This window comes from Chinchilla lanigera, unplaced genomic scaffold (assembly GCF_000276665.1).
Source record: "Chinchilla lanigera isolate Chin_1 unplaced genomic scaffold, ChiLan1.0 scaffold00058, whole genome shotgun sequence".
Lineage (NCBI taxonomy): Eukaryota > Metazoa > Chordata > Mammalia > Rodentia > Chinchillidae > Chinchilla > Chinchilla lanigera.
In genome coordinates, this window is record NW_004955459.1 from 10,221,041 (window position 1) to 10,238,612 (window position 17,572).

The following is a 17,572-nucleotide window of genomic DNA, read 5'->3' on the forward strand; positions in this document are numbered from 1 at the left end:
AATAGCATGTGATTCAGTCATTAGGGTCTAGGGTGTAGCTCAATGGTTCATGAGGCTCTGGATTTCATCCTTAGTACTGTGCAAAACAAAATAGAACACGTCATTAGCTCTGTTGAGTTGGGAGTAGTGAGGCATACGTAGGGCTGAGGGGTGGAGAGAAGGAGCGTGTTTTGCTCTCAGACCAATGCCTGCAAGAGCTTGCTGCGATTTAGTGCAGGCTCTGGGCCAGGAGAGGTGATAGTGGGGACCGTAATCCTTGGCCAGCTGGTGTCAGGGAGTTGGGGAGGAAGAACAGCTGCTAACAGCTGGTAGTTCCTTTTTGGCTGCATTAGTGAAAGGTGGGCAGATGTGGAGGCTCCAAACTAGAAGATAACTGGAAGAATGCTTACGCTTGCCCTTGGAGTCTTTGGAATATAGTGGTGACTTTGTTGTCCTTCTCCCGGGGATTTTGTTTATTTAGAGCATTTTGGAGTCTGTCTTTGTCCCCAGGGACATGTCCCCCTGCTCCTTCCATTGGAATTTCCGTCTACAAAGCAATAGTATAGGGCTGATAATGACGTTCAGACTTGGTCCTTGACATCTTGGGAGGCTAATTTCTGAAATCCAGAGCCCTGATGTATGACCCTGGTCATATCCTGTAGCTGCCATGAGCCATGAGACAGCTTCCTTCTGTCTCTTTTTAGGAGTAGTCAAGGAACTGACTAAATTAATGTAGGTAAGAGGACTCTGTAATGTTAAAATTCCATGTCCATAAGGAGAATAGGTGCCCATTCATCCAACTGTAAAATTGTGCATTCACTTATTCACCCAGCGTACCTATCACCTGGCTGACACCAGTGAGCTAATGGAGCAATGCTATGGACATGTAACTTTTGAAGAGCTAGGGAGCTGGGACTGTGTGCCTGTTCCTCTTCCATTCTGTCCATCTCCTCCTTCAGCCACATGTATCTGTCTGGACACACGCTCTTCTGTGAGGCAAGGAAACAGCTAATTGTAGGTTCCAAAGACCTGTGTGAACCCAAACCATTCTTTAAAAAACAGCCATCCACACGGTTGGAGAGCAATAAAGTAGTTAGTCTTACAGACCAGTAGCAAGGTTTGCAGGAAGCACACAGCTTGTTGAACTTGGGACCCTCCATTAACTTAAGAGTGGACAAGCTATAGATCATGAGAGCATCTTGCCTGTCCTGGCTGTGTACTGAAATCTATCCTAAGAGTGGTTGCCTCTGCCTCTCTGCTGACTAGGAACTCCTTGTGGGCTTTGCCTCACTCATTTTGAATGCCTGTTATCTAGCCCCCTTCTTACTCACAGAAACTCTGTGTGTGGTAGGATCAATTGGCAGCAGTGATAAGCATCCTTGGTCTTGGACTTACAGGCTGGAGCCCTGACCCGACTGTGTGATGTGCTGCGCGTGCTGCGTGAGGAGCAAGACCAGTGCCTGCAGGGGCTCTCCAGGGATGGGAAAGGTGATCTGGGTCTGGAGCCACTAGCACCAGGTATGAGATTCTCTTAGCTGAATATGCACTTATCTCCAGTTCCACTGGGCCAGGGTGGGGGATGTGGGGTTGGTCTAGCTCTGCTCACTCAACCAGTGGGGGTCTGGTAAGCAGTCCATGCACAACCCAGAAGCCAGCATCTCCTCTCCTTCTCCGTGTGGCATGTGGGGACAGCCAGCACTTTCTTATCATCAGTTCCTGCATGTAGGCTTCCTCAAGGTGGGAACTGCTGTGGAAGGTGGTTTGCCTCTCATTGGTACTGTCACCTCCACCGCCCATCTGATGAGTGAGGAAGGAGGAAATGAAGTATGGGGCCAGAGAAACTTGGTCTCCCATGCTTCTGACACTCACTGGCTATGTGATGAGGCATAAATCATTTAGCCCTCTTGAGCTTCAGTTTTCTGTAAAACAGAGAAGATAATGTCTACTTCTAGATGAGATAAAGTGTATAAAATACAAATGTTGTATAAATATTGCTAATTTCAATATTAATTATTATTAATCAACACTTTATAATTAGCTCTATATTTAAATGTTAATTTTTCCCCTTCCTTCCCCTTAACTTCTTTTCTTGCTCTGTACCATCTAAGCATGTGGTGTTAAGGAAACGATCTATTATAAGTATTCAAACAAAAATTTGTAACTGAGCATTCACTGTAGCATTATTTGTAATACCCAAGAATGGAGATAACCCAGATATTTATCAATTGATGAATGGATAAACAATGCAACACACTTATACAAGGGAGTATTATTCAGCTTTGAAAATGAATGAAGCTGGGTGTAGTGGTGAATATGTGTAACCCCAGCACTCAGGAGGCTGAGACAGGAAGATAAACAAGTTAGAGGCCAGCCTGATTTACATAGTGAGACCCTGTCTCAAAAAAACAAGAAAAGAAAAGAAAAGGAATGAAAGGATAGGTCAATGGCGGAATGCTTACTCAGCCTGCTTGAGGCCCTGGGTTCCATCCCCAGCATGGGAGGTGGGAAAGAGGGAGGGAGAGAAGGAGAGACAGAGAGAGAGAGAGAGAGAGAGAGAGAGAGAGAGAGAGCTAACATATACTACAACATGGATGAACCTTGAAAACATGGTGCTAAGTGAAATAAGCCAGGGGCAAAGATTTACACATCATATGATTCCATGTATATATGAAATGTCCAGATTAGGCAAATCTATAAAGATATAAATTGCATTAGTGGTGACAAGGGGTGCAGTGAGGGACAACAGGGAGTGACTGATAGGCACAGGGTTTTCTTGGAGAGGCTATGAAAATGTCTTAGACCTAGGGAGAGGCGATGGCTGCATAATGTAGCATTGTGATTGTGCCAAATGATACTGAATAGTACACTTTAATTGGTTAATGGTTAATTTATATTGTATGGTTTTACTTCATTTAAAAAAACCCAGGCTTTTAGGTTGGATGACTGATCTTGAACAAGTCATTTAATGTCTCTGGGCTTCAATTTCCACATCTATTTTAAGAGATTGGTGTGAAATGAAAGGCATTCATTCAAAAATTACTTATGCAGCACTTAATGGTATCAGGTGAGACTATGATAGTCAGAAAGTAGCACGTAGGCCCCTCTCTCAGCACTGAGGAATGCATTTTTACCCCATGTGGCAGAAGTTCAATGTGCTGGCTTCACCACATAGGTATTTCTTAGTTACCATTAGTAAAAGGCTACAGCTGGTGAACATCCCAGATTCCTCTGTCTTCTCACTTCATGTGTGGCTTCTGTCCTCACAGTGGTACAATGGCAGCTGCTCCTCCAGGTAGGAAAGACAAGGGAATCCTCTGTGTTTCTGGGCCAAGATCCCTGAACCTCTCTGGGTAGCTTCTTCCTACCCTTCATTTCTCACCAGCACTGGACTGCACAGCTAGCCCTGGCTTCAAGAGAAGCTGACAATTCAGACTCTTAGCTGTGCATGTGGCCACCCTAAACAACCCAGATTCTGTTAGTGAGAAAGAAGAGAAGGATGGCCAATGGGCAGTCTGGACATGAGCAGAGGCCCCAGCCATCTCAACTCTGCATGGAGACTTGAGTCAATTCATCACAAATCCATGTGAAATAACAATGACATAAGCACAGAGTTCTGCTCGGCCTGCATATAGCACCGGGGCTTTTGACTGGTCCGGGCCTCCATAAGGGCTTTGCTGGGGCAGTAATATTTGAGCTGAGTCCTGAATGCCCCTGATCATGACCTGGCACAGAGATGCAAGGGAGCAGCAGGGCCACGGCACATAGGAGCTCACCAGCTGTGTGGAAGATTTTCATTCTGATCACTGAGTGATGTAAAGCCTTGGAGAGTCTTCGAAGCGAATGGTGAGATCGTCTGTTGTGGATGATCACCTTGCTGCAGCATGGATGGTGAGCTAGAGAAGGATGCCAGTTGGTTCAGATCTCTGATCACTGGGACTTGATGGGGTATCTATCTTTGTTCAGGTTGCCCAGATGCAGGTGAGGAGTAGGGCTGTGGTAACCAACACCACACAGGGAAAGAAGCTGGTGGACACTGAATTACCACCCTGGGCAACTGGGGCGTCATCCCACTGGGGCACTGAGGAGACAGGTGGAGCACACATGAGAGCAAAGGTGCCGGACTAACTGGTCACCAATTCCCCAGACGTCAGTTGCGGGAAGCAGCATCCATTCCTGGAATTCCGGCCTGCTGTGCTTGGGCGATGAGTGGGCTCCCCTAGCTGGACAGAGGCACCAGGCAAGGGGTGCAGGGTCAGCAGTGGGCCGCAAGGTTGGCAGACACAGAAGGGTTAGGGCCAAGGCAATACAGGCTGCTCCTAAGGACAGTAGGGGGAGGGCAGACACAGGTAAGAGCCATTTAGGTGGTAACATTGACCAGACTTGTCCATGAACTGAGTCCCAGGTGTGTGTGAGGGGGCAGGGGGAACCCAGGATACCCCAGATGTTGGCCTTGAGTATCTGGAAGGAGGAAGGAGGGAAGATAAGGTAACTGGTGGGGAGGAGTTGAGTGTCAGCTGTGCAGCGTTGAGAGCTGAGCACAGAAATCAGGGCTGGGCGAACTTGTGGGCAGGTGCAGCTGGCAGAGGAGGCGGGGGCTGCACGAGGAGGAAGAGATGTGGAAGAGGAAGAGCCCCAGGGGAGCCTCAGCACCACAGCACCAGCGCTTGCCACTGGGAGCTGCTGAAGTGGGGAGAAAATAAGGTGTGGGAGGCAAAGGCCCAGCCATGTGGATGGTGCCAGTGTGCGTCGTCGTGGGGCCATTTCATGCGTGCACAGCAGGGGTGGGGGGCAGGACCCTCCTTTAGTTTGAACCTTCACTTCCCTCTGCTGGCTCTGGGAAGCCAGACCCTGGCCTCAGCACTCTTGGGGCACCATTAAGAGCCTCCTGATTCCCCAGCCCTCTTGCTACCCTAGACACACGGTAGAAAGCAAGGCACTGACAAGGCCAGCTGGGGTGCCTCAGTCACAGCTGTCCTCTTCCTGTGCGTCCCCAGGAGAAGGCAACCCAAGAGAGGAGGTCTTGAACCCTGACCCCTGCAGAGATAGTGCTGAGCTTCCGGTCATGTCTGATGTGCTCAAAACTTACAGTGTGCCAGGGGTGGGTGCACGACCTTAATCCCAGCTACTCAGAAAGCTGAGGTACGGGGATTGAAAGTTCAAGGCCAGCCCAGGCAATTTAGCAAGACCCTATGGCAAAATTAAAAAGGAAGTTTTTAGAAGCACTGGGTCTCTAGCTTCAGTAAGGTGACCCTGAATTTGATTCCTGTTACTTAAAACAGTCTGTTGCAGTTCCCTGTGCCAGTTTCTGTCACGCCTCCTGTCTGCACATACTGCTGCCTCTGCCCAAACACTTCCCCTCTTTTCCTCACTGCCAGCTGTGGGCTCTTCCAACTCCTCCAGGAACGATGTCCTGCTGGTTTAGCTGACCATCTAGCTCTTGCAGGACCCTGTTTCTGTCCTGGGTCCTCTGCACTGCCCTGTGAAGATGTGTTTGGTGAACTCTCCCTGCTCTCCTCTTCCTCCCCACTGCTTGGCACAGCCCCTGGATAGACCGAACACTGGCTATATGTTTGTTGACTGACTTGCTGAGTGAATGAGTGAGTGAAGATACATCACGAAGAGCAGGGAGAAAGGAGAAGGCAAGAGAACTGGCTCCAGCGGGAGAGTGGGTGCTGAGGTAGAGCTGTGGAGGAGTAACTACCCCCAGAGAAGATGTGATTGCTTCCAGGTTGCCTGGCTTGTCACAGATTAGCTGAGACCATCTAGCCATGATCTCCCTCGGAGGGGCAGTGTTCAGGGCCTGCCCCAGGCAGAGAGGTGCGCACTGGTCCTCCTTTGTGCTCCTATACGGGCACTGAACTGGGTCTGCCCACAGACCCGGCCACAGCTTGGGTGGGCTGGTCGGCTGGAGCCTCTGCTCATGTCCATTGCCCTCACAGTGCAGGGCAGACTTACTCTGGTAAGGCTAGAGCAGGCGGCTTTCACAGCCCTCTGGCCTGGCTGCTGGGGTGCCTGCAGGGGCTGGGCCAGGCGGGGAGCATGTGTGTGGAGGCAGCAGGGTCTCAGCACTGCTGCCCCCTGCTGGCAGTCTTGGGTAAGAGGCTCCACCCCTCTGCTCCTCAGCTTGCTATTTCTAAGAGGGAACAGTAACTATTGACCTCACCTCACAATGCTGTTGTGGGAAAGCAGGCCTCTTACGGCACGCAGCTCCTCTCATGGCCTCTCTCCAGCTCCTTGTGCAGCCAGGCCGACCTCTACCATGGCTGGCTGGTGTCCACTGCCCACCTGCACGCTCAGCCCTGCCTGTGGCCGGCACCTTTCCCTTGGGCCACTTGCCCAGCCACATTCCCAGACCCTGGCTGCCAAACCAAGGAGGTGGGTGCAGGTGGGTGGCAGGGTGACGGGCTGGCCTTGCCCTTTGTGGAGGGCCCCACTGCTGCTTGGATCTGTTTTGCATACTGGCCTCTGCAGTTTTCAGGAAGCAGAGGGGGTCTGGTGCTTTGAAATGTGGTTTTAAAGCCCTGGTGACAGAAGAGGTGAGAGGGTACTGTGTACTGGGAAGGCCTTCAGCCCTGCTGGCTGCATGGCTGATAAAGTAAGGCATGGGGATCCATCGGTGAGGGTAGACCAGATATGGTGGCAGGGAGGAAAAGCCCCTGTAAGGCCAAAATGAGCGTAATGACAAGGGACAGAGCAATGACAAGGGACAGAGTAGTTGGGAGTGACTGCATCAGAACCTGGTGGGGGCTGTGCCCTCTGAGTCTCATGGGAGACCCTGGAGGTGAGTGACATGAAGATGCCAAATACCTGTGCCTGCAGGTCCCCTGGGAGCTCAGCCAAGGTCTTCCATCTGGCCCAGGGCTCTGTCCTCGTGCCTGAGCTGGGAAGGGGTGTGAGACTCTGCTGGGGGTACAGAGTTAATGGTTAAGCTGCCCGGTTCTCCTGGGGTGGAGGTTAATGTTTGAAAGCCAGACAAGTCACAGGAAATGCCACTCACAGAGCTGTCACCAAGCCCGGCATACTTATCACAAATAAAAAATTAACTTTTCAGCTATTCCAGGTTAAGTGGCCAAGGCCTTCCCAACATTTTGTGGGAACGTTTCAGGGTCACCCTAATAGCTACATGGCCTGCTCTGCTGGGACAGTTAGTGCTCTGTTTACAGAAGCCAGACTCACTCTCTCCCTAGGGAAAGAATGTTCCAGAAGGACTGTGTGGTGGCAGGAAATGTGTAGGCCCTGCAGTCAGACAGACCCAGGCATGTGTCCTACTGTGTCATTTAGGTGCTGTGTGATCCCCCTAACAAGACTCCAGTCTTCCCAGGGCCTTGGTCACCTCACCTTTGAGTAAGGACAGGCGCCAGCCCCCTTGTGTCTGCCCAGCCAGCTGCCCACTCCCCAGCACAAGTGGCAAAAAGTGGCCTGCGGTGTAGCTCAGCGGCACAGTGCCTGCCTGGCAAGCCCAAGGTCCTAAGTTTGATTGCAGGTACAAAAACAAAAAAATTAAAAAAAAAAAGCCAAATGGGGAGAAATGGACTCATTTATTTGTTTCTTAATTTGCTTTTGTTTATATGCAATTCACACCACATTAAAGTGGGTGCTTTCATGGCATTTGGTACATTCACAGTGCTATGCAACCACTACTTCTGTCTTCTTCCAAAACATGCCCATCACCCAAAATAAAACCCAGTACCCATTAAGGAACCACTGGGCGTCCTCTCCTCGCCCAGCCACTTGCAATAACTCATCTGCCCTCTCTCTCTATGGAGTTGCCAACCTGGACATTTGATAAGGGTAGACTCATATACTACTCGAGCTCATCCATCTTCTTCAAGAAGAGGCCTGTCCATGGTTTTGTCCCTGGTACTTTTTATGTACTGGCTTTTAACGCAATTTCTCTAAAACCTCAACCCTGGCTCCTGATCCCCTTTAGCAGCACTCCTCTCTTTGTCCAGGGCCATTTCCTGCAGCTGCCCATGGCTCCCTTGGACCTATCTGTTTCAGCACAACTGACCTTGGCTTATTTTTCAGAAATAATTTAACTTATTTTGTAGATTTCATATAACATCTTAGACACTTTTACAGTTTTTTAGTTATTAAAACAACAGTGCAGTAAGTACTAGTATTATCCCCATGTCACAAACGAGAAAGCGAGGCTCAGAGGGCCCAGGATCACATAGAGCTGGAATAGGATTCTCAGTCCCAATTCTTTGACTTAAATCCTGAGTATTCTCTGGTTTGTAATTTGTTCTACTCAAGCGCAGCACAAAAGAACTGTGAGTAACTGATATCCTGATCCTCCCAAGAAGGGCTTTCCATGAAAAACAAAAAATGAGCAAGAGAGATTGTCAGTGTCAGTTAACCCAGTCAATGTGATAAGTAGCAGGGAATGAAGGTCTTTAGGCAGGGGAGGAAGACAAGAGGGTCCCTCCGGAGTTGCGCACAGTCTGCACAGTCTCCAGAAAAGGGAGAGCTGAGCCTCCAATGCTCGGGAGATGGATATGACGGTCCCCAGGCAGAGGAAAGGGCCAATACTGACAAGCAGGAGCTACAGGAAGACTCAGAGGACGAGGCCAGGAGGAGCTCTGGGTTCCTTGGTGACCTCCATCTGCAGGCAAAGTAAGCATCCGGGACATGGAGGAGACACACAGGGACACAGTGCCCATGCCCCAGAAGCCCAAGCTAGCATGGCCCTGAAGGACCTGGCTATTCCTGGCCCCCTGTCACTGTAGCCTGTCACACTGCTCCAGAAATAGTCCCAGGTTATCGACAGGCCATCTGAGCTCATTTATAAATAAGCCAAGGACTGGAAGATGGATGCTCCACGGTGGGTGGACCCAGGGCACACTCACAGTCAACAGAGGGCTCTCGGTGTGGCGCCAGCCTGGTGGCAGGGGGCCAGTGTAGAGATCCCCAGGGCTCCATCCGGACCTCCAGGGTCGCCCTTCCTCCTCCCAACCCTGCCCCATCCCAGACCAGCCGCTTGGGCCACCTCTTTGTCCCCATAGGCAGGAAGATGATGGTGGTGAGTGTCTGCCTTGGGCCTGGCACAGGGCCAGGGCCTTCATAAATCTAAGGGAGACAAACCTAAAGCAGTCTATGAACTCCACTGGCTGAAAATAGAACATTTTCCATTTTCTATGACTTCGACTCCTTTCTCCTGGAGAGACAGAAACTTAAGCCTTGTTATTTTCTGGATCTTTCCCTCAGCATTGTAGAGGTACCAGAGTCACCTAGTACCTCCGTGCCAGGGGACCCCATCTTGTGTCAAGTGCCGCTGCAGAGGCAGGGACAGGCCCTGTCCCCAGCCAGGCGGCTGCTTCATGTCTGGCCGGGAGCACAGGCTCTGCAAGGCTGTCTGTGTCTCATCTAGACACGTTCCCATAGCCATTCTCCTTTGGGCCGTCCACTCTGCCAGTGGATGGCTGGGCATCAAGGGCCTTGTGCTTCTTTCTGGAACCTTCCATATTCCTGCTTATCATTCGCCCTCCATTTCTCACCTGTCTGAGGAAGTCTTGCTCCTTTTATTGAGGTGACACTGGAATACTTTTCATTCCTCCAGCGGCCTTTGGAAACTCCAGCAAAAAAAGGTGCTAAGAGTCCCTGCCCTATCTGAGACCTCCTACTAGTATTTTGCGAAAGAAGGAGAGATTAAATGGGAAAAACATGACAGGATAATTAAAAAAGCAGAGGTTAATAGATGAGAGAATATTCTATTACGTACACAAATCATTCATTTCTCACAAAAATCCTAGAGAATGTTGTGATTCCCATTTTATGGATAAGGAAACTAAGGCTCACACAGTAAAGTGGCAAGGCCGAGCCTAGAGTAAACTTGGGTCCAGTGCCTACTCTGTTTCTGTCATGCCGCCTGCCTCAACCCTGTACCATACCCGGTCCTCACATGTCATGGGCATCTCCTGCTCCCCCATATGGTGTCTCTGGCTTGGCATTGCTTGCCCTAGTATCTTAACTATCTTAAACCTCCCAGCCTTCCATCCTGTCCTGTACACCAGGCAGTTTCAGGGACAGCAGCAACTCTATGCTCATTTTAGCCTGGGCTTTCCAGAGGCAGTGACTGTCCCTCAAGCGGTCAGAAACTAGCCCCGCACGGGTCCTTTCTGTCATTAACACCCCCGCGCAGTTTAGGGGGTGATGATTGCTGCTCTGGATTGAAGCTGCCCGGGACCCTATAGCCGCCCCAGTCTTGGCTGTCTCTTTCTGCCAGAGGTCTTCTGGACAGGGTGTCTCAGTTGAGCAGGAAGTGCCCTCCCTACCTCCCATTCCTGCCCAGCCTGGCAAAGGGGCATCTGGGAGCCGGGTTTGAGATGCTCACGCCGCTCACATGCAGTGAACAATGCAGAGGCTCGCTGAGGATAGCCAGGGGCCCACAGCCTTGTACCATTTGTGCTGTGACATCCTTAATATTTTCCCCTTTAAATCAGTATATTTTCTAAAAACAGACCCATCCTAATAGTAGCTATGAAACAAATGTGATATGGTAGCCTTTACTATTTTTTGAATGCTTTTTAGATTTTGTAAAATTCATGTGACTATAAAAGTAAAAAATGTTTGATCGTGTACCATCCAGAGACCTGTGGGACAGGTTCATTGCACTCTTCTGAGACTTCTGAGTGCTGCCACTGAGGGGCAGCCTGGATCTTTCCCCAATAGGGAGACGGAAAGGCTGGGTGGGAATCCCTGATTCACCGGTACTAGCTTTGTCACCAGTACCGCCCTTGTCCCTGTGCCTCGTGGAGCTGAGTTCCTCTTCTCTACCATGGGCAGAGCGGGCTGCTGTGACCCCTGGGCTGCTGTGACATTCAGCTGTGGGATGTCTGTTGTGTCTGCTGTGTGTCCAGGGCAGGTCTGGCATGCCCTGTCCGGCCAGACTGCTTTTTGTCTATGTGTGACAGACACAAAGGGTGTGGCAGTGAGCCAGCTGGCAGCTGTCCCACTGACTGGACCTCAGGCACTCCTCCTACCCTCTGCCAGCACCAGGCTTGGTGTCCCGGTGGGGCCTGCCTGACATGCCCAGCTCAGGAAGGTTCTTAGATGTCCTGGCACCTCTGCATTCTGTCTAGCTGGGCATGGATCATCACTCACATGGACTGGAGCCTTTGGCCAGCACCCCAGTGGCCTGGTCAGCTGCCAGCAACCCTGAGGCTGTCTCTCTCCAAGAGACATAAGAGGCCCCTGCGTTGGTCCACTTTCTGAAGTACCCCGCTGCTTCTAATGAAGCAGAATTCTCCCAAGCTGGTAGGAGACTACTGTCTGCATCCCTCAGCTGCAAGGAGACTTCTGCATAGGAGGGAGGACAAAGGGCCCCTTCACTTCCTGGGACTCTAGATGCTGGAGTAGCTCAGAGTAGAGAGAAGTAGTGAGTCATCTGGAAAGGGGCCTCCCCAGGACCAAGTCACCAGGCCAAGGTCACCTGGGAGGCCCAAAGTCACCCGGGACCTGCCAACCCCTGGACACCCTGCTCAGGCCTGGAGAGCAGCACCCACAGCTGCAGTGGGATGACCAGCCTCTGGGTGGTGGCAGAGCTCTGCCCATGGTCTGGGAAAGGTGCAAACTAGAGAGCTGCTCGGGGCTCCTCTCTCAGGGCTCACTCAGACATTCTGGAGGAGATCTGGATTCTCAGGAGTCCTCGTGTCCTGTGTTCCTTGAAGGACACATATACCTGGTCCTTGGCCCCACAGATGCTTTCACTGGCCTTGAGGGAGCTGTATCCTTGCCTTCTCCACTGCTGGGTCTCCCTTGTGTCCACCACCCTTGCCCTGACCCACAGCCCACCCATGTCCAGCCCCCTCCCAGGCCTCCTGATCACAGGCGTGGGTTCTTCTCTGGATCCTCCCACATTCTTTCTCCTTCTGGGTCTGGTTCTGCTGCCAGAGCAGAAACCCACTGTAGCAGCCTTAGCTCCTACAGGTCCCAGATACTACTTCACTACATCCTCCCTGCCCTGCCCCCAGGCGCAACCCACTCCTTGTCTCCTCCCTCCCTGCCCCCCACCTGTCTCCAGCTCCCAGCTCCTGGCTGTGCTTAGGTGTACCACCCGCAGACTCCCCCTGTGGGCAGAGGCTGCTGAGTGGCACTAGGTGGGCAGAGACACTTCTAGCCCCTACATTTCCTAGCTGTTTGGCCTCAGGAAACTACTGTCCCTCTCTCTGCTTCATGGCTTCCTCTGTAAGATGGGGTTGAGCTGGGTACCATGGGCACCTCCCATTAGCATAAAAGCAGACCTGGCAGGAAGGGTGGGGTGGGAAAGTGGGCCAGGACCAGACATGGAATTGGGAGTCACATAGGTATTGAGGCAAAAGCTCAGTTTTTGGATAGGACAAGTGAGGGAGCCAGAGGTGTGACACTGGTCCATCTGTCTGAAGCTTTGAGTGTCTTCACTATGTCAGACCCTGGCAAATGCCGGGGCCCCAGCGGTCGGCAGCCTGGGAGGCTCTTGCTCTTGGGGGAGCTCTGCCTGGTTCATGTGGGGCTCTTTAGCCAGAAGCACTAACAGGCAGTGACCTCTGCTGTCCTTGGAAGGCGGTCTCCTGGCTTCCTGTGTCACTGTTTCCTGGGAACCAGGAGTGGGCTGGGCCCACAGCTGGAAAGGAGGGATATGCAGGGTGGATTCTCAAAGCAGGGTCTGAAGACCTCAGACAGCAACATCTCTGGTGAGCTACAAAGATCCAGCTACTGTAGACCCCTGGGTCTGGCCTCCAAATGGGCAAACTAGAACCTCGGGGTGAGGCCTAGAGATTGGCACATGGAGCATGCTCCCAGCTGATTCCGACGTGTGCCAGGGCTCAGAACTTCTGCAGTGGTATAGGTTGCCAGGGAGACTTCACACAGAAGGGATGGAGGTATCACAGAGATATTGACACTTTAAGCCTAGTTAGAGAGATGCCTGAAAATAGAAATATTGCTCTTTTTCAACCTGGGAATTTGCCCTCTGGATGCTCCCATAACCCCGCGGCCCGTTGCACTTCCCAGTCTCCAGAGCTAAAAGCTTCTGTTCAGAGGACCAGCTGGCTCATCCTTTAGCTGCCAGGATGAAAAGTCAAAGCCAGGGGAAGATGCGGACAGAAGGGGCTGCCATTCACCACCACCCACAGGGTGTGGGCTGTGCTAATGTCCTCTGTGCTCATCTCCAGACAACCCTGGGGAGGTGGGCAGGAAGGGAAGAGAGCATTTGTTCCCTGGAAGAGAGAAGGAAGTGACTGGGACCTCAAGCTCAGCTACCAGGCTGCCAGACTGGAGAGTCCTGGCCTTTTCCCAGTGGCTTTGGGGTGCATAGCTGTACCATGGTTCTCAAAGTGGGTGAGGGTGACTGCCGCTCCCTTTGTGGGGAGCACTTCAGCCCATTTCCCATCCTGTCAATACCTGTCCTCAATGGTGGTGGTCTGGGTCACTAGAGTCTGTCACAGGGAGGAATTTCTCTGGTTTGTTGAGCCCTGGGATCAACTTCAGGACCATTAGTGGGTGGTTATATGAAATGATAATGGTTGAAGGATTTAATCATAGAACAGCACATGCAAATATAAAATAAATACCTGCCTGACCTTTGAATTAGTTGGTGCGGAAATCAGTAAGATATTCCTACTGGTTCATAAGAGAATTCAAAGTACCACACATAAAAGGCAGAGTGGTAAAATGAATGGATGTGAAACTGACTGAATAAAGAGCAGTGAGGTCAATTGTATTTTGGGTGGACGATGATTATCTGTATATCCATGAACAAGGATCTTCTGCATTGCTATCAATTATCTTTAAGTTACAGAGTATGAAATTGCTCAAAGACGGTAAAAGGCTCAGGACGCCATAAAATCAGAGAATCCAAAAGGCTGTGTTTAAATAATGGCTACTTCTGCATTGAATATACCCACCAATCTTTTTGTTCATTTCAAAGTCTTTTACCAGAAATGAGCCAGAAATCTGGCTGTGAGCTTCCAAGCAGCCAAATGAAAGAGGAAATCAGCTTTAAGATTCAGTGTCAGTAAGGACAAGTATATACAAATTGTTTGCAGAAAACTCAGCTTCTCACTGTATTGAGACCAGCTTCCCCTTCAGAAGAGCACGTTAAAAAATGAACACAGTGACGTAGAAAGCAACATCTTTAACAGTATTCCTGCTACAAACGACTACAGCTGTGCCTGTCAGGTAGCTGCTGGGGCAGTGGTTCTTAAAATGGGTCTCAGAGTAGCAGCAGCAACTTCATCTGAGGACTTGTTTGAAATACAGATTTTCAGGCACCACCCCCACCTGCTGAGCAATCCATGTTTTAACAAAACCTCCAGGTAGTTCTACTGTTCAAGAGTTATAGGACAAGAGAGCTCACCCTGGATGTCATATTAGAATTACCTGTAAAGCTTTAACCTGCTATTACCCCTGGGCCTGCTCAGACCAATTCCATTGGAATCTGTGGGTGCAGGGTGGGTTCCGTGTATCTGTGAGGCTCCCCAGCTGGTTGTACTGTGCATTCAGAAAGGAGGCCCATTGCTGTCGAAGCTGAGGCCACCTTCTGCTCCAGAGAACTCCAGACCTGTACACTTGGGCTTAGTCGAGATACTGTGAGCTCCTTCCTTCCTCTATGTCTGCAACACCAAGCACTTCCCACGGAGCTGGCGGATCCCAGGCCCCAAAGATCCAAACGTGGACTCATTAGACACCACTGGCTCCTGACCTCATGGAACCAGTACCTAATGGGGACTTTGGAAGTGTCTAACAACAACTCCAGGTAGGAAGAGGAATGGGGATGGTGACAGGATGGCGGCGGCGCCGGTGGCCTGTGCTGCATCCCAGCCCTGGGCTGTGTTCTTCTCCACAGGCTGTGCAGGGCTGTGGGACAACATGAGCTGCTGGCCCTCCTCTGCGCCAGGACAGACTGTGGAAGTGGAGTGCCCGCGGTTCCTGCGGATGCTCACGAGGAGCAGGAACGGTAACCACTCAGCCGAAGGGGCCTGGCAAGGGGTTGGGGGGCGGCCCCTGGGTGGAGCTTCAGCCTAGCACAGGAGGCTCAGAGCCTGAGGACAAGCAGTGAGTAAAATGCTGGGAAGGGATACTTGCTGGGGGATTGGAAACCTGGCTGGGGGTTGGGTAGAGGAGGCTCAGTTCTCCAGATGATGTGGATGGGAGGCAAGGTCCTGAGGAACGTGTTAAGGAAGCTGGGTTTGCTTCTGTCTGACCACTGTTTAGGAGTGCCCCTCCTTCCATGTTTCTGTCTCCTTAGCAACCAGGCCTTTGCTCCATCTAGCCCCTGTAACTAGACCTCACCTGTCAGTGCCAAAACACCTAGTCTTCAGGAAGGGTCACTTCTTCCTCCCCTTCTGCCAGGCTTTTATATACACATGGACTCATTAGTCATGACAAACCCTCTGTGCATCACTTACCTTTTTTCTCAGCCCCAGTAAATCACTTGACCTGGTAAAGAGTAATAATAAAAATAAGGACTAAGAGATTTGGCAATTTGCCTTAATGTTCTCAACAACAAGTGGAAACACTAAGACTCAAACTCAAGTGCCAATTTTGAAACCAGTGCTCTGTCCCTGAGGGCACGGTCCATGTAGGTCTAGGCTCTGCTGGTCAGGGTGGCCCTGAGAGGAGGCAAGATAGGTTGATGGCCTTTTGCTCCTTTCCCTGGTGGGAATCGGTTGTGATCTCTTGCCTGGCCTGGCCCTGTTGTGTACCCTCACCCATGAAGGGTGGGAAACTTACACACAAAGAGGCCTTTCACAGGAACAAACCAAAGAACAAAAGCCATCAGCCTTCCAAAGCCAGGCAAAGAAAGGATGGCCATGGAGACTGTTAGTCCACTTGCTGTCACCATCACAAATACCCATGAAAATCAACTTGAGGATCAAAGGTTAATTTTAGCTTACCATTCTGGAGGTTTCAGTCCATGGCTGGTTGGCTTGTTGCTTTTGGGCCAATGATGAGGCAGAACATCATGGGGGGAGCAGAGATGGTCACCTCATGGCAACCAGCAAAGAGAGAGGGGAAGAGACTGATGTTCTAATTATCCCCGTCAAAGGCATGTGTCCAGTGACCCAACTTCCCCCCACTAGGGCCCACCTCTCAGAGGTTCCACCGTTCCCCAGAGTGTCAAGCACAGGACCAAGGTGTTAAACATGGGACCATGGGGTGCACTCCACATCCAGACTATAGCAGAGACAGAGCTTGTGGGCTCTGGGAGTGGAGTGTAGATTCTTCTTACTGTAATTTTCTAGTACACACAGCCTCATGTGCACATCTGCATATGCATGCACTTGTGCACATGAACACAGTTGCACACACATATGCACGCACACACACACACACATACACACACACACACACACACACAGACCTGAGAAACATGCTGCTGTAACTCACTGTTCCTCAGCCTCACTCAACACCCTGCAATGCGAGAATGTGGGGGACCAGGTAGAAACCATTGAACCCCACTCTTCCATTTACTGATTTGGTAACATTATCTGCTGGGACAGACAAACCCCTCAGATCTCAAGGCCTCCATATGATGTCAGCCCACATAAAACCCAAAACAATATCTCTGATTAGCAGGCACCATCCCCACGTCCACGTGGTGACACTGAGTTCCTGCATCTTTTCACTGTGGCTTTCACATGCAGGTCCAGGCTGGCTGGCAGAAGGACCAGAGGGTCATACAGGGAGGCTGAAGGCCAGCCCTGACAGGAATACCCCTCTGCCCACATTCGTTCAGCCAGAACTGTCATACAGCGATGACACCTACCTGCAGGGGACATGTGGAAATGCAGTTTAGCAGCATACGACTCACCTCATGGCCCAAGTGGCTCATTGTTACTCAACCTCAATTGTTTATGTATGAAGCAGTGTGTGTGTGTGTGTGGGGGGGGATAATACCTACCCTGTAAGGCTATGCTTGGAAATAGGCTAAATTTGTTCCTTTTCCCATGCTTTCCTTCCCCTCAACCCCTCCTCTCCCCCGTCACACATACACCTGCAAACTTACCAGCTGTTTTTATCTCTGGCACGACCCCTCCTTGTCTCTCTGGCTCTGTGGAGCAAAGGGCACAGGATGTGAATGAGGGCATGGCTGACTTGGAGCAGCAGGCTGGACATGTGTAAGGCCAGGACCAGACCTTATCTCTGACTCCTGCCCAGGGCTTCTCTCTTGCTGGAAAGGACTTGAAGCTCTTCCTTTCCAGCTCCTCTTTAAGGCCTCCCCAGAGGCACAGTGCCTTGGTCTTGCCTCCCTCATCCCTCCTACCTTCTGTAGAGGGGCCAAGCAAAGCCTGTGCCATCGCCACACAGGTGACCAAGTGCCAGCCCGTCACAGACCTCACTAATGAACTGATTAAACTCCTACTGACCTTATTAACCAGAAGCCCACTGTCTCCTCTTCAGGGTCCCTCTCTTCACCTTTGAATTGCACATGACCCACGGGTCCCTGTGCCTGCCTCTGCTGCTGTTTCATCTATCCACCACACGGTGTCACTGTGGGGCTGCAGGTCACACTGAGACCTTGCCTACCTAGCGCTGCTGGGCCCAGCTCCTGGGTGGTGGGAGGGATGTTCTTATCCTGTTCACCCCTGGCCTCTGAGCACTGGCCGACCCA

The 17,572-nt window shown here is 51.1% G+C and overlaps 1 protein-coding gene across 7 annotated transcripts in view; it reads left to right on the plus strand.

Annotated features, from left to right (window-relative positions):
- Positions 1-17,572, plus strand: part of Sctr (secretin receptor) — a 78,035-nt gene that overhangs the window by 28,592 nt on the left and 31,871 nt on the right. For 6 of the 7 annotated variants that reach the window (XM_005397668.2, XM_013521062.1, XM_005397669.1 and 3 more), the window contains 2 exons: positions 1,377-1,497; positions 14,804-14,914. In XM_005397668.2, the coding sequence (XP_005397725.1) occupies positions 14,827-14,914 (88 nt within the window). In that variant the 5' untranslated portion in view covers positions 1,377-1,497; positions 14,804-14,826. Of the gene's footprint in view, positions 1-1,376; positions 1,498-14,583; positions 14,714-14,803; positions 14,915-17,572 lie in introns of all 7 variants that reach the window. The other variant, XM_005397671.2, reaches the window with a different exon arrangement.